At 45.6% G+C, this 20,847-nt stretch overlaps 1 protein-coding gene across 2 annotated transcripts in view; it reads left to right on the forward strand.

Annotated features, from left to right (window-relative positions):
* The first annotated feature begins 6,504 nt into the window (after positions 1-6,504).
* SLTM (SAFB like transcription modulator) overlaps positions 6,505-20,847 on the forward strand; it is a 50,153-nt gene continuing 35,810 nt past the window's right edge. For both annotated transcript variants that reach the window (XM_056130681.1, XM_056130682.1), the window contains exons 1-3: positions 6,505-6,666; positions 7,540-7,627; positions 19,416-19,480. In XM_056130681.1, the coding sequence (XP_055986656.1) occupies positions 6,505-6,666; positions 7,540-7,627; positions 19,416-19,480 (315 nt within the window). The remainder of the gene's footprint in view (positions 6,667-7,539; positions 7,628-19,415; positions 19,481-20,847) is intronic.

The following is a 20,847-nucleotide window of genomic DNA, read 5'->3' on the forward strand; positions in this document are numbered from 1 at the left end:
AGAGCGGGCCCAGTAACATCTCCATTGTGACAATTGTTACCGTGTTTGGCATATCAAATACATCACGGGGAGCTTGCCAGGCTTTGTCGTGCCGGTGAGATACTCTCAGTAGCTTGCCGGGCTCTCTGAGAGGGTCGGAGGAATCGAACTCGGGTTGGCCATGTTGACTGCGTGCAAGGGAAACGCCCTACCCGCTGTGCTATAATAGCTAAGAGTTGGAATCAACCTAGATGTCCCCAAACAGTTCAGTGGGTCATGAAGATGTGGTATATATGCACAATGGAACACTACACACTTGCAAGGAATGATGAAATCATGTAATTTGTGGTATTTGGAATAACTGGATGAGGGAATGCAATGTTTTAAGGGCAGGGGGAATGCCCAATTCAACCTTGACCCCAGAGTATAGGGAGGAGGAAGAAAGAAAGAGTGGAAGAGAGGGGGAGACGAGACAGATGAGAAGCAGTGGGGGCTGGTCAGGGGAGTCAGGCACAGAGATGGTGTTAAGGGGAGCCAAACACCCAAGCCACAGAGTCAACACTAAATTCTCAAGAGACCCAAACTTCAGCAACAGAACCTAGAAAGGTGCCTGTCAAGAGGGCAGGCTGGAGGGTGGTAGGAGAGGGACCTAGGGTCTCTGGTGGGGGAAGTTGACACTGGTGGTGGGATCTGTGCTGCAGTATTGCATGCCTGAAACTCAGCTATGAACTGTCCTCCCGTTGTTCATCGATTTGCTTGAGCAGGCACCAGTAACATCTCACAACAAATTGTGAGAGTTGTTACTGTGTTTGGCATATCGAATACATCACGGGTAGCTTGCCGGGCTTTGCCGTGCAGGCAAGATACTCTCGGTAGCTTTCTGGGCTCTCTGAGAGGGGTGGAGGAATCGAACTCGGGTCAGTCACGTTGGCTGTGTGCAAGGCAAACGCCCTAGCCCCTGTGCTATCAGCTATGAATAAACTTATAAATCATGGTGCTTTAACAACATTTTTTAAAAGTTAAAGAAGAGATACAGTTTAAAGGTCTGAGCACATGCTTTGCATGTCAGAGGCTTGGGTTTGAGCCCCAGCACCTCTTGGTCCCCTGAGCAACACAGTGAAGGCACCCTAAGCACAGAGCTGCAAGTGAACAACCGGAAAGTAAAATAAGATATTTTTCTCATTTTTTCTATGAATGTAAAAAAATAAGTTATGATTTCCCCCAAACTTATTTGGAATAACTGAAAATCTATTTTTCTGTTTGCTCTTGAGCCACATCTGGCTTTACTCTGGACTTACTCTTGGCTCTGTGCTCAGGGATCACTCCTGCACAGAGGCTTGGGGTCTGTGTCGGGTGTCAGGGACAGAAACTGGGTCTGCCACGTGCAAAGCAAACTCCTTACCCTCTGTACTTTCTCTCCAGTCCCTGAAAACCTATTTTAAAAAGGAAAACTCAGGGTAGGGGCTAGAGAGAGAACAAGCATTTGGGCTCTTTCTGTGTATAAGGTTGACCCAGTTAGGTTCACTGATCACTTCTGACCTTGGCCTCATACCCTCCAGTGGGCTGAAAGTAATATACAAAGTAATACAAGATTACAATACCAATACAATTACACTTTATGCCCCTTCCAGGTTCCCTGTTAACATTTTGCAACATTTACTTCAGTTACTGGTAGCACAGTTGTTCTTTTCTCTTCACTCCCTTTCCCTCCCCACCCCCTTTTTTGGGAGCACATTTCGGCTCCATGATCAGGGATCACTCCTGCTCGGGGTTTGGGGGACCATGCTGGGAGCTGGCAACTGGACCTGGGTTGACTGAATGCCTTCTGTGCTGTACTATCTCAGGCGCCAGTAATCTTAAATTTTAAAACAGTCCACATGGGGCCAGAGTGATAGTGCAGTGGGTAGGGCATTTGCCTTGCATGCGGCTGACCCAGGTTCGATCCCCAGCATCCCATGTGGTCCCCTGAACACTGCCAGGAGTAATTCCTGAGTGCAGAACAAGGAGTAACCCCTGACATTGCTGGGTGTGATCCATAAGGCGAGAGAGAGGGAGAGAGAGAGAGAGAGAGAGAGAGAGAGAGAGAGAGAGAGAGAGAGAGAGAGTAAGACAGCTCCCAAGGCTGGAGAGAATTGGTATGGCCCCAAAATCAAGGGAAAAAAGAAAACAGCTCTGGGCTGGAGCAATAGCGCTGTGGGTAGGGCATTTGTCTTGCACGTGTGGCTAACCCGGGTTCAATTCCCAGCATCCCATACAGTCCCCCGAGCACTGCTAGGAGTGCAGAGCCAGGAAGAACCCCTGAGCATCGCTGGATGTGACCCAAAAAGAAAAAAGAAAACAGCTCTGCTACTTTACGTTGATGATATTGTGGGTGCTATTTAAAGAATCCAGAGCTATTATTATTTTTTTTAACAATTATAAATTGCTCGAGCGGGCCCAGTAACGTCTCCATTGGAGACTTTGTTGTTACTGTGTCTGGCATATCGAATACTCTTGGTAGCTTGCCGGGCTCTCCGAGAGGGGCAGAGGAATCGAACTCGGGTCGGCCATGTTGGCCGCTTGTAAGGCGAACGCCCTACCCGCTGTGCTATCGCTCCAGCCCACTAATTTACAGCAATACATTATTGTTTTTGTTCTTAAAATTCATTAATTTGGGGGGAGGTCATACCTGGTGATGTTCAGGAATTATTCCTGGCGGTACTTGGAGTACCATGTGGGATGCTAGGGATCAAACCCAGGTTGGCCATATGCAAGTCAACCATCCTATCCACTGTATTAACTATCCAGCCTCTATTCTTAAAATTTAGGTATGAATAATTAATACAAACTTGTAAACATAAATGTATATGCATTATTATAACTTTTATTTATAACATAAGCATTATTTTTGTTTGGGCCACACCCAGCAATGCTCTGGGGCTATCCTAGTTCTGTGCTCAGAGATCTCCACTGGCTGGGCTTTGGGAACCACACGGAGTTTCAAGAATCTGAACGTGGCTCACAGCGACAGCCACTTGGAGCCAGGGGATTTTCTTACCTCCCTCTCTCTCCAGTTCCTGAGCCATTGTTCTGTGACAGGTCCTGCCCTCTGATTTCGTTTTCAGGATGTGAGTTCATAAGCTCATTCTTGACATTACGGCAGCTGGCGTGTCCCCTGGAGCACCCTTCCAGCAGCTGCTGGTCTCTTTCTGAGTGACTCCATTTTCCGATTTGGGTTTTGATTTTTGAGCAGGCAAGCTGCGCTCAGGACTTTCCCTGGCTCTGGGATCACGCCTGGCAGGGCTCAGAGGACCATATTCGGTGCTACTATAGAATACTCAGGTCCTTGTCCTTAGGAGGTCCAGTTTGAAAGCAGAGACTGGGGACAGGATGGGCAAATTTAGTAGAAATGTTGAGGAAAGGAAGGGCAGGGCAGGAAGCTGGTGCATGGAGTGTCGTTAAGTAGGAGTCTGGGAATGGTGGAAAACCATTTTACATTTTTACTAGAAAGATGGGCAAGCTCTGCATTAGGCTTAAGACATGCACGGTGGCGGCCTGGAGTGATAGGACTTCAGGGAAAGCATTTGCTTTGCACATGGCCTAACTGGGTTTGATCCCTGGTGCCCCATATATTCTCCAGAGCCCTGCCAGGAGTGATGCTGAGCACAGAGCCAAGAGGAAGTCTTGAGCACTGTAGGATGTGTACCCCAACATCCCTCAAAAGAAACGCAAGATGTATTTTTGCCTGTTTACTTTTTTGTTTGTTTGTTTGCTTTGCTCAGATTTTCCTCCTGGATCTCTGCTTAAGAACCACTCCGGCAGGCTCAGGTGTCTAGGTCAGGAGAAACTGGGTCAGCTTGAATGAAAGGCAAATGCCCTACCCATTGGATTATCTCTCAGGTCCCAAGACATGCAACAAGGGAGGATAAAGAGGCTAGGATGTCTGAGAAGATTTTATTTTGTAAATCCTAGGTGAATAGAGTGGGCCCATCCTGGGTCCATATTCAAGAATATTGTCATTTTTATCTCCAGAGCTACTCTTTCTAATCCTACTATGCCTATATTTCTCTGTTATTCCAACGTAACTGCTCTATCAGCACCAGAAAAGGAAACTGGGTATGCTATATACAAGCAATTTATGATATGGCTCAGTGGTAGAGAGGGGAAAATGGGGAGGAAGTAGGAGGAGAAGGAGGAGGAAGTTTCTTTAAGTGGACCCAAGCTATTGGTTAGTATAGGCCCTCTTCACACACGTCCACAGAGTCAGGAAGAGACTGTGTTGGAGAGGCTAGAATGAGATTGAGGTTTTGAGTCAATTTGGCTAGTAATTAGTTGTAGGTTCTCAGAAAAAATCTTTTAAAAATAGGTTTTTTGTTTTGTTTTTGGGCCACACCTGGTAATGCTCAAGAGGTTACTTCTGGTTCTGAATTCAGGAATCATTTCTGTGAATGCTAGGGGAACCATATAGTATATACACCGGGGATGGAACCCCGGTCAGCTGCATCCAAGGCAAGAGCCCTGCCACCGTCCTATTGTTCTGTTCCCTGTCACTATCCTCCCGTTGTTCCTCGATTTGCTTGAGCAGGCCCAGTAACATTGTGAGACTTCTCGTTACTGTGCTTGGCATATCGAATACTTCACGGGTAGCTTGCCAGGCTTTGCAGTGCAGGCGAGATACTCTCGGTAGCTTGCTGGGCTCCCCGAGAGGGGCGGAGGAATCGAACTTGGGTCGGTCATATTGGCTGCGTGCAAGGCAAACGTCCTACCTGCTGTGCTATTGCTCCAGCCCATTCTGTTCCCTAAAGATCTTTATTTTATTTTATTTTTGGTTTTTGGGCTACATTCAGAGATGCTTAGGAACCACTTCATGCAGTGGTTGGGACATTGTATGCGATGTGGGGAACTGAACCCCGGTCAGAGGCATGCAAGGCAAGCACCCTACCTGCTGCGTTAACTCCTTAATTTACTTTAAACCATTGATTTAGGGGTGAAAACAATATGACACTGGAGAGGGTACCTGCCTTGCATACGGCTGGCTTAGCTACACTGTCCCTGGAACTACATATGGTCTTGAGTCCCCCAAAAGTGATCCCTGAACACAGAACACAAGAACTGTCCTGTGCACGGTAGGGAGTATCTCCCAAACTGGGGGGGGGGGGAACCTAATTATTTCTAAGCATTCTTTTAGTTTTGAATTCTATGTTTGTGAACTACATTTTGATAGAGACAGTGACATATGGAATCAGGAGAGTTGGGTTTCAGCCCTGGTCACACAGGAGGGCAGTGAAGAAACCTCTTCATCTTTTCAAACCGCATGGTTTTAACCCACACCCTTCAGAACGACTGCAGTTTTTCTGCCGTTCAAAGTGCATCAATTGTAATTGGTAAAGAGCTAGGCGTTGTTTTACAATGTTCCCCTTCCCAGCCTTTTGATCTAACAGTGACTGGGAAGAGGGGCTGCAAGAACGTATCTATCCACGAAATTTGCTCCCTCATACATCAGTTTCCTGGTATTGCGCCACCGAGGCTCACCTAATGAGAAGCGGGTGCCAGGGGCGGAGCAGCGAGTTGGGGGGAAAATCAGAGCCTGCCAGGGCGGTGTGCACGCTCGCGGCGACAGCTGGGGTGCGGCGACAGCTAGGGTGCGAGGCGACACACAGCCCCCCTCCCCTTCCTATCCACATAGACTGGTTTGGGGTTACTCCATGGATTATTCCTGGCGGTGCTGGGGACGGGTGCGGATGAGGGGGACGACGGCACCTCTCACAGTGCTGGGGAGTGAACCTGGACCTGGCACTAATGTGCATGCAAGGCGCAGCGCTACCGCTCAGGCCCTGAAAAAAAAAAAAACTGTGTGTGTGTGTGTGTTGGGGGGGGAGAGTGTGGACACATACCTATGCATACATATATGGTTTTTAAGGGGTAACACGGAGCGCGGGCTCGGGGCTCCGGGACGATTCGGGGCGGGGTTAGGGGGGCCCCAATGAGGTGCTGGGGGTGGAACCCGGCTCGCCGCACGCAGGACCAGCGCCCTGCCCGCCGAGCTCCCGGGCCCGCCGCGGAGCGCCCCTGGCCACTCGCACCTCCAGGGACTCGCACCCCCGTCCCCGGCGCACCCGCGGCCGCCGCGTCCCCCCAGGGCTCGGCGCGTGCGCGCGCGCACTTGACCTGCGGCCGGGTCGGGCACGCGCCGACCTCCCGCGGGGGCGGCCCGGCGCCCGGCGGCAGCCGCTCGCGGCCCCCCCACCCAAGTCGGGGAGAGGTGGGTGAGAGGCGCGCGGGGCCGACCGCCCCGCCCCCCGCGGCCCGGGGACAGCGAGGCCGGGGCCGCGGCCACTTCCGCCCGGCGCGCCGGCACCGCCCCCCCGCGCGCGCGAGTGCGCAGGCGCTGCCGCATCCGGGTTCCGGCCGGCCCGCAGGTGGCGCCGGCGGCGGCGGCGGCGGGGGGCGGGCCGGGCTCATTGTGCGCAGCGAGAGGCCCGCGGCCGGCCCGGCCTGCTCGCGCCGCCTCCCGCCGCCTCCCGCCGCCGCCGCGCGCTCGCCAAGATGGCCGCCGCCGCGGGCGCTGTGGCCGGCGCGGCCGGCGCGGGCCCGGCCGAGGCGCGGAAGCTGAGCGACCTGCGGGTCATCGACCTCAAGTCGGAGCTGAAGCGCCGCAACCTGGACGTCACCGGCGTCAAGACCGTGCTGCTGTCCCGCCTCAAGCAGGTGAGGCCGCGCCGGCCGGGCCTGGGAGCCGGGGGACGCGCGTCCGCCCGGGGCCCGCGCCCCGCGCCCTGCCGCGCCCGCCCGGCCTGCCCCGCAGCGCCCGCCCGCCCGCCCGCCCGGCCCTTCCCGGCGCCCCGCAGCGCCCGCCGGGGCCCGCCCGCCCGGCCTCCCCGGCCTCCCCCGGCCTCCCCCGGCGCCCGCCCGGCCTCCGCCCGGCCTCCCCCGGCGCCCGCGCGCCGCGCCCCGCCGCGCAGGGACCGGTTGCTCGGGCGACCGGGCCGCGTTACCGTTCCCCGGGCCCAACGGTCTCCGCCGGCCTCGGGCGCGGGCGGCGGGCGAGGCCGCGCTGCTCCCCGCCGGCGCTGCCGCAGCTCGCAGCGTTTTTCGCCCCCGCCCCGGCCGAGGTGTCCCGGGCCGGGGCGTGCGTGGCCGTTGCTCTCGGAGGGGCGATTAAGTTTCTCTTCCCGAAATCCGCGAAGGATACTTGGCCTTCATCCCTTCCGCATCCCGCAACTTTTCCGCAACCCTGAAGGTTGAGGGTTTTTTTGGTTTTTTTTTTTTTTTTGGGTTCAGTTTATCATCCCGTGGGATGATGATGTGTCGGGCACGACTGGGTCCAATTTAAAGGCCCACCTGGTGGTTTGGAGAGGAGTGCTGTCTTCGCCCCCTCCCCAGTTTCTTCCGCTGGGTGTAGTGTAACTGCCTTTTTTTTTTTTTCCCCCAAATCTCCCTTTTTTTGAAGTTGGTTTAGGAAATGACTGGCGATTCTAACGTCTTGAGGCTTGAGGTTTGCTAGATTTATTTTTCCATTTCATCTTAATAACATAAGCCTAGAGAGATCCTGTAGCGTATTAACTTCTCTTTCTAATGTAGGCGATTGAAGAGGAAGGAGGCGATCCAGATAATGTTGAATTAACTGTTTCAACTGATACTCCAAACAAGAAACCAACCAAAGGCAAAGGTTATTACCAGTTATGAACATATTTTAACACCTATTTCGGTTATATAACTTGCCTCTGCTCTTGTGCCACTTGCCCTGTTTATTTTGTGCTACACTTTGCTGTTTCCCTCTGGCACTCTGCCCTCTTGGGTCAAGGAAGAAAAGTTAACGATGCCAGCCAGACTCATGGTGACTCGTAGCCCTTACGATTTGGCTAACGCTGTCCTGAAAGAGAGACCCGTTCCTTATTGCTCCCCAAAAAATAATTGCAAGTTTCATAATGTTTCTTCCTCTGCACCTGGAGACGTGAAGAATAAAAAACACTTTAATGTAAGTCTACCTTGCCCCATAATTGGCAGAGTATGGTGGAATTCCTACCGAATCTTTCACCTTGGTTCCCTGCTATTTTCTCTAGCATATTAACATTCTTTCTGTTTAGTGTTTGTTTGACGTGGTGAACTTAATTCGTTCTTATCACACATTCTAATTTTCAGTAAAATTCAAAAGATACTTCAGTCATATTAGCAAAGTTAAAAAAAACTCAAAAAGTTGAAGGCTTGTGTTTCAGATTTTTTTGTTTTTTAATTACATTTTTACTTGACCAGAATTTATTTCCAGGATAGGATAATTTTAGTGAGTAGCTGCAAATGGTTTTAAGTGAACATTTTGTCCATCTGGGGCTTAGGTTTGGGTGTTTCAAAATAATTTTGTTAAGGGATTCTTAATTTGAATAATATCAAATTTCTCACCTCACCCCATTCCCCTTTGCCAAGGAAAGTGGCAGAGGGTGGACATAAGCTGTCTGGACCCAATTCCTGCAATTGCAATATGAGTGTACTCGTTAGGGGCAGCCTTTTTTGCCACTTGTCGGTAAACCATATTGATTCCAGCGAGAGTAAACAAGTGAATGGACTAACTCAGAAAGGAGGAGAATATTGTGTTTTTGGTCTTCAGTGCTTTCTGATCCCAGGGCCAGGGAAGGCTTGATACCAGCTCCCTGTGTCTTCCTGTGCTTGTAGTTGGATATCCCAGCTGGTGCCAAAGGAAATTGAAAAGCACTTTTAGAAACTGCCTGAGTGAGGTGGGAAAGGCAGAGGAGGAAAGGTGTAACAAAGTTATCTAGGAGGTTTGGAACTTTTTAAAGGATACTGATACAGTATATGATTTTGAGAGATACATTTCCTAGTTTTTTTCCAAGAAGCTTGCATGGCCATGCTGCTGCTGTGTTTCAGAATTGGGGAAGCCTAACAATTGAGAAATCAGGATGCCAGGGATGACTGCTGTTTCCTAAGAGCAGTATTGATTCGTGTCACTGATTTGCACATTGTGATAGTTTGATTTCAGGTAGTTAGTCATGATGTGAAATATTACAGTTGGCTATTGGTTTTAGCACCTAAAAGTAACCTCGTTTAATCTATTCAGTCTCACCTACTTTCCCTGCATTTCATAGGAACTTCTTTTATCTTACTGTTGGAGAAAATTTCAACAATAGGAAAAATTTTAAGATATTGAGGTTTTCAGTATATTTACTACATCAGTATCTTGACTTTTTAATGTATAAGGATACTTGAATTTTTTTTTATCACTCTGATGTTAACGATACCTTGTGGACTTTAGAAGTTTCAAATGTATCATCGTTTCTGTGACTGGCTCCTACCGAGTACTTAATGAGACTATTTTTGTCAAACCGTGACATACATGATAAATAGTGCGTTTTCTTGAACTCCACTAGTCATTTGTTCACAAATCTTATGATTTACAAAGAATACAATGTAGACCTCCCCCCCCAAGAACTTACTTTGAATTAGTTTTCAAAACAGATACTTATAGATGACACTAAGGTTTAAATTAATAAAACATATTCATGATTTTTAGAAATCAAGGTAGGATAAAGGAAGCTTATAGAATAGCTTAGGGGGAGGCTGGATTTAGGTCACACCTGTGGTGGTGTGGCTCTTTGTTCAGGGAACCCTTGGATCTATGTGGTTCTGGGGAGCAAAGCTTGTACTCTAGTCCCTCAACAGATATTTTAAACTAAATATTTCGCCCCTCTCGGAGAGCCTGGCAAGCTACCGAGAGTATTTGATATGCCAGACACAGTAACAACAAAGTCTCCAATGGAGATGTTACTGGGCCCGCTCAAGCAAATCGATGATCAACGGGAGGGCCTTACTTACTTAACTGTTTATTAAAAACAAAATCTTGTTTAATGCAGTGTCAGGGTTTTTTTTTTTTAGTTGCTAAATTAAGAGCTCAAAAATTAAAAGACGCAAAAAGTAATTTTGTTTTTGCCAAATTTTATTTCACTTAGAATTAGCTAAGTGAAATCATTAAAGTGATTGCATCTTGGTCCTGCCACTTTTTTTTCATTTTGTTCCTTTTCCTTTTTTGTAAAATTGGAAATTTTATTCGATCATTTATAAGGCTCTCGTAGTTCTGAAGTTTTATCATTGTGTATTGCCAGGAGTCAGAAGAAAGTGCTTTCTATTTAATTAAAGTAGATAAATAAGAACAGGGAAACCCATAAGACCTCAGTCAGTGTAGAGAGTCTTTGATATAAATTATTAGGAAGGGAGAAGGACAAAGACAGGGCTTAGATGCTGTCATGTTGATTCAGGCATTACATAAGTAAAATAACTTGTCAGGAAAGTAAATGATTCTCACAGTAAGCTAGCAAATATGATTTAAATGATAAGAAAATGAGGAGCTTAAACTATTAAGCTTATTCTTTCACAAATGTAGGATCACTAGGTCTGTATTTTATGTATACAGATGGGGGGAGCTAGTGAATAGGGAGAAGGATTTGGTCTACACCTGGGGGTGCCATGTGGCTGCACCCTGCTCTGTGTTTGGGTCACTCCCTTTGGTGGTCTGGGGTCTGCCACAGGCAAGTGGCCTAACCCCAGTATTATCTCTTTGGCCTTAGATCATTTCTTAGATGCAGTTATTGCAAATTCAGATGTGTCAAAAATGTTGCTAATGTCTTGATGCTCATAACCACTATATTTATGAAATCTGTTTGCATATTGTTATAATATGGTAGAACTGTAACAGTTAGATGGACTCTCCATTTTTAAGTATTTTTACATTGTCTATGATGAGCTTTTAAATATCCTAGAAGAAAGCTTTCCCAGTGGTATTTACTGTCATTTGGGTGTGTGCTCAGAAAGTGGTTAAACTGGTAGAGCTAACTCATTAGTTTGTTTAGAGATTATGGCTTTAAAGTTTCTTTTTGGCTCACCCAACAATGACAGATCATATTCTTTTTAATTATCAGGCTTTCGTGTCACCTCTAAAACTTAAGTAAAGATTACTTATGTGGCTGTTTGGTACAGTATTTACAGTTCCATGTAATGTGCCTCTTAACTTGATGTTGACATCTGAAATACACGCATAAAATTAAACTTCAATATAAAATTTTTTTTCTATAAAAACAAGTATAATTTTATTTTGTATGTTTGCCAAACATCTAATATCTGAATTTTTGTGAAAAACATTACAAGCAGTATAAATCTTCACTGTACAAAGGTTTCTACAGTTTGTGTGAGGGCTGCAGGGGTAGTTCAGTGGGCAGCATGCATTTCTTGTCTGCCGTGGCCTGGATCTGCTCTGAGCAGGCCCCTCGCCCAGAACTGAGTGGCCTGTTAGCATCGCTGGGCGTGGCCCCCAAACCAAAACAAAGAGAAAAACAAAACAATTGTGAAATTAGAGTGTAGAAATCAACTATATAATGTAGGTGTACATTCCAAAATACTATATTATACAGTTTTTTTTTTCTTAATTTTGGGTTATACTTGGCGGTGCTTAGGGCTTAGTCCTTGCTCTTTGCTCAGAAATTCCTCTGGCAGTGCTTGGGATACCATATGGGGTTCCAGGGATCGAACCCAGATTCGCATGTTGCAAGGCAAACATTCTACCCACTGTACTATGGCTCTGGTCCCCGTAATATTTCTAACTAGAAATATTACATTTTAATGTAATATTTAATTGCATTTAAATATTATATTTGTTCAGATGTATTTGGTAGGTTGAGGAAACTTTGCTTTTAGGTGTTGGGCCATACCTGGTGGTGCTTCAGGCTTAATTCCTGGCTCTCTGCTTAGGGTTTGGTCCTGGCAGTGCTCAGGGTCAAACCCAGGCCTCCTCCCATACAAAGTATCTCTCTGCTTCACCAAACTTTAATCAGAACCATGGCCATTAGGAAGGTCTCCAGGGTAGAATTATTATGTCTACTTCTTAGATAAGCCAGGAGGCATGAGGTAAGGGTGGAGTCTTTTATACGTAGTTTAGCAGAGTTCACATTTATTATGTACTTAGTGCCAACTAAAGGCTCTTTTTAATTGCTTTTAAAAGTATCTTTTGGTGCTTTTTTTGTTTTGACTTTGGCAGTCCTGGCAGCTCCCAGCTCTGTTTTTGAGTGTCCGTGCAGTGGAACACCGGTCTCCTCATGCAGAGTGTGTGCTCTAGCTTATTGAGCTGTTTCCCTGGCCCCTGGTGCTTATTTTAATTCTTTGTAGAAAGTACATATTGTTAGAGATGAACTGTTACTGTTTTCCAAGAAATAAACAAGTCTTTTTTTTAAATTATTTTCCCCAAAATATCACTAATAGCACTGATGGCTTCTCCTTACCCGTGGATAAGCAGAAAAATTGCTTTTAGAACAAATATTGCATTAGCCTTTTATTCTTCACTGAATAGATGCTGGGCTTGACTCATGCCTGTAGCTCTCCAGCCTCAGAGGTTTTATCTGTCATTTTCATTTCACAAATCCAACCCTTTCACAATATAGCCATTAAAGTCTTTATCTTGTGCAATTCTCTACTGTTTTACTGTTATCAAATATTCTGAATGGGTCAGAAATGCTGACGGGGAGAGGTAAATTTTTCTAGAACTTTAAGACAGTGTTCTTCTCCCAAGGTAAGTTCTCTTTATGCTGTTCAGAGTAGAGGCAGAGGAATTCAGGCTTTAGAATCAACTCACTAAGTATAAGACTTGTCTAGGGATTAGAGAAATGATATTGTTAGCACTTGGTATCAGGTGAGATTAAATAGGATTTAGGATGTAAGCATGGGCTTTACTAATTTAATCAACTATTGTATATGTAATATATGCTTATTACATATGTCATTATGTATGGTGTGTGTGTGTGTGCGTGTGCATGCGCTCTTGGCAGGATTTAAGGGATTATATGTGGTACTGGGGATTGAAGGTGGGTTTGCAGCATGCAAGAAAGGCATCTTACCTGTTGTACTATCTCTCCAGCCCCAGGTTTTTCACATATTGCAGTAGAAGGAGCTTAATGTCTGATTCCAGGAGTTAACTATTCACTTTATAAGCTCCTCTGTCTTAAGTAAGCCTTCCGTGTCAGTTGTGGACCCTGGAATTAATAGTTTGCTTTATGACTTTATAGTATGTTTCCTAGAATTTTGTTTTTCTTGGTGCTGGGGGTTGAACCTAGTGAGTCATACATGCAGTGTGCGCCCCCTGAGTATTCTCTGGGTTTGTTTTATCTTATTTTCTTACTTTGTGTGTGTTAATTATTTTGGAATCACACCTGTCCGTAGGAGTTTGTTCTGGGCTGATGTTTTAAGGTTGTTCTTCAGAGGTGCTAGAGATGGAAGTAGCCTTCTCATGCAAAGCTTGTGCTCTGGCTGTTTGAGCCATCGCCTCAGCTTTCCAGAATTTAAAAGTTGAATGACCTTGGGTTTGATTCCTGGCACGAAGAAAAACTTAAATAGTTTTTTAATTTTAAAACTTAAATATCATTTTTAAAATGAGATATTCCCCAAAGTTCAAATAAAAGTGGCAGTTGTTAATTACCAATTATGGATCGATTCTACCAACTCGACCAGTTCTTGAATTGATCCATAGGTATGTAATATTTTATTGAGACAAAATCTGCAGTATCTGTGCTCAGAGGAGACTGTTTTTCATTTTCAGCAACTTAGTTTTATGACATACTTGATTTAATGGATAACATTTTGATGCTTGTTTTTCTGCTTTTTTTTTTGGGGGGGGGCATTCCTTACAGTGCCAAGGGGTTACTCCTGTCTCTGTGCTTAAGTTAAGGGTCACTCATGGTAGTGCTTGGGGAACCATTACAGTGCGGGGTGATTGAACCCCTGCCTGATGCATGCAAAGTAGGTGTGTGAACTCTGTGGCTCTGTTTTGGTGTGATTTTTTTTGTTTGTTTTTATGTGTTTTTTGGGCTCACAGCTGTTGATGCTCTGGGCTTATTCCTGGCTCACTCAGGAATCACTCCTGGCAGTTCGGGGAGACCCTGTGGGCTGGGCTACAGGTGAGGCAAGCTCCTCACATGCTGTACAGTCTCTTTGGCCTCAGTTTTGGTGTTAAGTAAATCAAATTTTTTTCTGGTCTAGAAAATGTGCAAAACAGTAACCTTATCCCTGTGTTCATACTCCAGCTTCTTTAATTATGCACAGGCAGCTTTGTGGATTCAGTCCATAGCCTGTGGTGTGAAGAAGGGGGGAAAAAAAAGGCTCCCAAGTTCCTGCTGCAGAGATTTAGTCTCAGTGCTCATGGGACTGAACATCAGTATTTTTATTTTATTTATTTATTTATTTTTGTTATAGGGTTTTGGACCACACTCAGTGATGCTCGGGGGTTACTCCTGGCTCTGCTCTCAGGAATTATTCCTGGCAGTGCTCAGGGAACCTTATGGGATGCTGGGGATTGAACCCAGGTCGGCCATGAGCACAGCAAGCGCCCTATCTGCTGTACTATCTGTCTGACCCCACTCATGATCTTTCTGGCCAAGAAACATTCTTCTCTGGCTCCAGGTTATAGGTGTATAAAATTGGTATGCAAGCCAAACAAATAAGAAAATTTGTTTGGACACAGTTTTTTTGTTTGGAATCTATACTAGGAGTGCTTAGGGATGCCCTTGACTCAGTACTTGGCTTTCACGCTGGGGACCATGGGCTGTTAGAGATTGAACACACGCCTCCAGCATGTGAAGTATATGTTCTGAGAGGCACCACAGAAACCACTGAGAGACAGTTATATTTAGTTAGTAAATGCTATATATACACCATCTTTGCTCTTCCAGAGTCTGAAAATTGTAAATACTGAATTGCCCTGTAGGATGGAGGGGTGCTCAGAGCTTACTCTTGGCTATGTGCTAAGAGAACCATGTTTGGTGCAGGGGATTAAATGGGGTCAGCTGCTTGTGAGGGACTTGCATCAGCTCTGGCATGATTTTTCCAGTCCCTAAATATTGTAAATTTTGAAAGATGTCTGGACCCAGTGATTTCTTAAGAATTTGTAAGGACTCTATAAATTTGTGTTTCACAAATAATGAGATGTTCCTGACATCAGCACTCTTAGGGGTATACATGTTTACTTTCAGACACTGTAATATTACAAAGAACATTGCAATGTATTTTATGTCATTTCAGAATAGCCAGATGAAGATTTGATAAATTGATTCTTTTGAAAAGTTGGTTCTTCAGTCTTTCCATTTTTCTAGCTTCAGTCCAGGGAAGCAAGGCTTCGGTGCACGTTAAGCTTTGCCATTGCCTTCCTCCTGCTCACCTGCTGCCCGTCTGACTGGGTCTGGTTCTCTGAAGGACAGAGGGCTGTGGGGGCCCTGCTGTACAGGCTCCGTGGGCGATGGTGTGGGTGGATGCTGGGTTTGGACAGAACGTGCCGGTCTGGGCTCTCTGCAGTGCCTAGCTCCCATGTGGGCTCTGCCCTTCAGGGTCACACCTGCACACTGGGTTTGTGTGTCCACTAGTCCCTGAGATGCCCTTTCTCTTTTTTTCCTTTCTTTTCTGTAAGTGCAAACTGTGCTAAAAATTCACTTTGGTGGTGCTGGAATTCAAGCTTTTCCCCTTATTTCTCATGCATGACACCAGACCAGTTAGGACAGTGTAGAGGTGGCCTTGTCCTTGTGTGGCGCTGTGCATGACTCACACGTCACCCGTTAGCCTTTATCCCAGTGTGGACTGAATAGAAATCCAGACTTGCCTTATGACAAGCTTCCGACCCAGGACTTAGTGCTGAGGCAGACATACGTGTTTGGGTGTCTGCCTTGTGTGCAGCATCAGATGAGTTTCTGGCTAGAGGTTGCACATCGTAACTGGTAGAAAGGTGACTGGGGAAAGGTGGTATCTTTATTATTACAAAGGAAGAAATTATAGTGTAGTTTCCCGTTGGCATGTATTAAACAAGCCTAGAGTTACAGATTATGGAAATAGATTTTTAAAAACAAGGCAGCCTGTAGATTTGAAGTTTTTATTACTCTCATGCTGGATGTTGGGTGTTGGAGACTCCGTTGCCTGGTGTTTGGACCTCCTGGGGCTGAAAGAGCCATACTTTGCTGTGATGGGTGTGACATAGCACAGACAGCTTGCTTGACCCTTTGTTGTGCTCCTTTGCCTGTACTGTGTGTCACAGTGCAAGGTCTCATCTCCGTTTTCACATTTAAGAAGTCTTTCAAGGTGCCTTTGGGAGCCCGTGGACACTAAAAAAGCATTTTAAGCAGCCATCAGCCTACTGGGTTTGTGGGTTTTGAGGAGCCGTGTAGTCTGGGTCTGAGCTGAAGCTTTTAGTAACTCAGTAATCAGAGAAGCCTTTCAGCTTCCCTCTCCTCATGTAAACATGGACGAATATTCGTGTCCGAGCAGCTAGCGATGATGCAATACAGTAATACATGGGAAAGTATTTAGTTCTTGGATGTAACTCAGAAGTCACCTAAGCAGTGATGCTGTCTGCTCAGTGGTTGGTCTCATAGTATACTTCACATTTGCCTTTTTCTTTGGGTGTGGAGGGGGCAGGGGGGAGAGATGGGGGGGAAAAGGTGTTGGTGCCCAGGAATGTCGGGTACATTACTCCTAGCTCTGTGCTTAGAAATAGTTCCTTGCAGGTTCAGAGGAGCATTATGTGGTACCAGCAATCGAACCCAGGCGTGCTAAGCAAATGTACTCCCCGCTGTAGTATCATGCTGGCCCTTCTGAGTTCACTAAATGAACTAATGTGAAACTCACCATGAAATGTACACAGTGTAATCATTGGTCATTGAGCTGATCCAGACCTGCCATTCAAAGATGAGTTCATTAACTGTTCCTTCCTAGAATATGTCTTTTAGATAGGTGCTTCGGGGAGGATGTTGTGAAGAAATTTAGAATTGAAACGATAATCCTTGTCTTCCAGTTCTCACAGCACCACATACTAGATTTGGACAAGTTCATTTACTTCTCAAGTTCATTTTTTTCTGTTGTAAAATTGTGATTACCTGTCTGACATACTGTAGGATGCTTGGAAAAATCAGTAGAACTATTTTAAGTGCCTTATAAAATTTAAAGCAGTTCATAATAGTAAAGAGTAAATATTTATTGCTTATGATCTGAAGGTGTCCTGTGTGTTATCGTCCCCCCACCCCCAGTTCTCCTTTACTGGTTTGTTTTCAGTTTCTGGGCCAGAACTGGTGATGCTCAGGGCTTACTCTTGGCTCTGCACCCAAGAATTACTCTTGGGGAGCTCAGGACCATATGGAATGCTGGGATCAACCTGGATCTGCTGCATGCAAGGCAGGCATCCCACCCACTTTATTATCTCTCTGGTTCTTTATATTTTCTTTGTTTTTTTTTTTAATCTCTCTCTCTTTTTTTTTTTGCCTCATCTGGTTTGGCATTGCAGCTACTCCCAGCTCTGTGCTTGGGGGTTGTCCATGGTGCAGTGCTGGGGAGATTATTGTTGGTGGGGATTGAACCAGGAACTCCAGCGTACAAAATCTGCTCTCCAGTCCACTGAGATAGCTCTTTTTGCCTCCGAGTTTGGCATTCTAGTTTATTTGGAGTTGTGTGTGTGGGAGGAGGGACCTACATCTCTAAAGTCTTGTCCTCTCTTCCCTTTGCCTGTGTTATTGGCTCGCTCAAATGTCATAGTGTTTAAGGAGCTCTTTCTCACTGCTTTCTTTTTCAGAGTGGGGATCGTTCTTTTTCGTTTTGTTTATGGATCAAGTGCTCAGGGCTTATTCCTGAACCATTCCTGGTGGTGCTTAAGGGAACATATGGGATGCCAGGAATCCAACCCAGGTTGGCCGTGAGCAAGGCAAGCGCCCTACCCACTGTAATAGCGCTGCAACCCCAAGGATGGTCTTTCTGTTTGGGACAGGAGGCAGGGGCACATCTGGCTGTGTTCAGGGACAAATCCCAGCTCAATGGTAGGAAGGTCCTCGGATCATTTAAATGCTGGGGAGTGAACCTCAGTCTCCTACATACTACGCTTGAGCCATCTCTCTGGCTCTGATCTTTAAAAAAAGGGGGGGGGTTAATAAACACTTCTGGTGAATAGGCTCTTTGTTGCTCTTGTTACTTCCAATTTTTATTTTCCCTGAAGTACAAAAGTGGGACTGGAGTGATAGGACAGCGGGAAGGGCGTTTGCCTTGCACGTGGCCGACCCGGGTTTGATTCCCAGCATCCCATATGGTCCCCCTAGCACTGCAGGAGTAATTCCTGAGTGTATGAGTCTGGAGTAAACCCTGTGCATCGCTGGGTGTGATCCAAAAAGAAAAAGAAAAAAAAAACTTTAACATTCCAAATAAGAAATGAAGGACACACTAGGTCTACATGTTTCTATCTTAACCCACACGTGCGCTCAGGGACAAGGGTAGCCTTCGTGGGTAAAAGGAAAATCTCCACTTTTAATCTTGTTTTTCACATACCCGAAAGGCTTAGTATTCGGTTTCTTTCCCTATTACTCACTCATTCATGGCCAGGGGAGAGGTTGGCAGCGGAAGGAGTCTGGGGACTGGACAGGACGGACCCAACTCTTCCAGTTATTGCACAACTTGGCCTCTCTGTCTTGGGGGTCACAGACAGGGGTACAGGGGTACATGGTAGTTTCTGCAGAAGTCAGTTAATCAGCCTTAGGAGAAAAGCATCCATTCACGTTGAATGAGTTTATACTCAAGTTGTAGCTACATTTTTGATCTATTGTGAGCTGTGGCTCAGTTTTTCTTGACAAACCTGCAAATAAACTTTCAGCACTAGCTCTGGGAAAACGTTTTCTAAGCTCTAGCCACCAATTTGTAATATTTTAAAGGTAAGGACAGGTGCGGGTTGTATCTGGTAACTACTCATAGTTTTCGTTCTCCAAGCAATTTTTGCTTGCCTTGAAGCAGTTAAATCTGTCACTTTTTCTTTGAAATTTATTATTTTTTTAATCAGTTGTTATGTTAAGCGCCCAGCACTGTTTCTGCGTAGGCCCACAGAGGAAAGTGAGAAAATAGTCCTTGTTCTTGAGGAGTTTCTTTGGTGAAGCAGGATTTGCTTTCAGAGTTCAAGGCAGAGTAGAACCAGCTGGTGGATTCTGAGGTGTAAAGTGTGGAATTTTATTTTAGAGAGACTATTTCCCTTGCTCAAGAGGAGAGTTAGGTTGTTTTCCAGGTTCATAAGCAGTCCAGTTAAGTTACATAGAGGAAGAAAATTTAGGAAGTCTTCCTGAGCGATAATGCATCTTGGAGTTTGCTCTGTTGAAAGGTGCTGCTCAGTCGGGGAAGATTGGAGATAGGAATCATCAAGCTGTGAGGAAGAGTGTCTCGGTAAGAAGTCAGTTTAGATGATGAGTTCATAAATAGGAGGAGCTATTTGCTTAGTTTATTTTCGCAAGTAGTGTTACATTGATTCTACAGCGTTTTCGGGAGAGTTTGGGCTGAACTGCGTTAGAAGCTTTCAGCATTAACTTTTGTCAGGTGATTGGGAGTGGAGCGTGATACTGTGGGGTAAACGGAATGGTTTTTGCTTTTAAAGTACTGGTTGTTAGCCCATTTTCCTTCTTTCGCAGGTAAAAAACAGGAAGCAGATGAGTTGAGTGGAGATGCTTCTGTGGAAGATGATGCTTTTGTCAAGGTAAAGTGCTCATTACAGGTTAAGACATCTATGTTGGACCTAGTATTTGCATGATGAATTCATGCACTTCACGTAAAAAGCTAATATGGAAGTATGTAGGTAAAATAGGTCTGTGTATCTATTATTATCCGTGTTATTCTCAGAAATACAGCCAATAACTTTTAAGTAGAAATTCGAGGCCTTGGAACTAGAGGAGCAACTACAGGCCAATTGAGGATGTCTGTTCCTGGACGACTTACCACAGTGAAGGATGTTGATCATGCATTTTCCATCTGCCCATTGAATTTTGCTTTTGACTATAATCAAACAGACTACACTAATGTAGTCCTTCAGAGAAAATTGCTGATGTGTTGTTAGTGGGTAACAATGAAATTGAGAAATTTGTTTTGGCTTTTTAAAAAGAATAAGCTAGATTGCTTTCAGCTTACAAGAATGGCTCTCTCTACTGACCTGTAGGAAAGTAGAATGTGTCATATTAACTGGAACTGTGGCAGCTCTTGACCTCTAGCTCTTTCTAATTATGGGGGCTTGGGTTTGTTTTCATCGTAGTGAAGCATGACCAGCTACATATTGATTGTGGGTCTTCTGTGGCATATGCAGAATTATGCGCTGGTTCCTCTGATAGCATGTACGGTTCTATTCCCGTATGCTTTGTTTTCTGTGTCCAGTTAGTCCATATTGTGGTAGCCTCTCTGTGTGCTTTATCCTGTCAGCTCATAGCTCTCCACCTGCCGCACACCGAGCGCCCTGCACCACACACAGGTCACCCTCACTGCCAAAGGCCTCGCCCTTCCATCCTTGTTGCCCTTCGAGAGCAGTTTAGAGAGAAATGTTTGGTTGAGGAAATAGCCCAGAATTTCCAGATAGGTTAAGGAAATATTTCCTTCAGGAATCCATCAACAATCTTATTGTGTGTCGGTAATAAGCTTTTGCTGTAGTTTTTAAGAACTTCAGTTTGGCATTCTGTTATCCTTTGTGATATAACCTCTGCTAGGGTTATTCCTTTGTTCTCACAGTCTTTCACTCTCTCCTAGTGATTATGTGATTAAGTTAAAGTTCTTCATAAACAAAACACTGTCCTCCTGTTGTTCATCAATTTGCTCGAGCGGGCCCAGTAACGTCTCCATTGTGAGACTTCTTGTTACTGTGTTTGGCATATTGAATACTCTCGGTAGCTTGCCAGGCTCTCCGAGAGGGGTGGAGGAATTGAACCCTGCTCGGCTGGGCTGGCTGTGCTCAAGGCAAACGCCCTACTGCTGTGCTACCACTCTTCTTCATATGACAGAAAAACATTGTGACCCAGTAAAAGAACTTACCGTTTTCAAATACCTTTTTTCTTTCAGCTCTTCAGTTCTTAAAAATGATAG

The sequence above is a fragment of the Sorex fumeus genome, unplaced genomic scaffold, assembly GCF_029834395.1.
Source record: "Sorex fumeus unplaced genomic scaffold, SorFum_2.1 ptg000081l, whole genome shotgun sequence".
Taxonomy (NCBI): Eukaryota; Metazoa; Chordata; class Mammalia; order Eulipotyphla; family Soricidae; genus Sorex; species Sorex fumeus.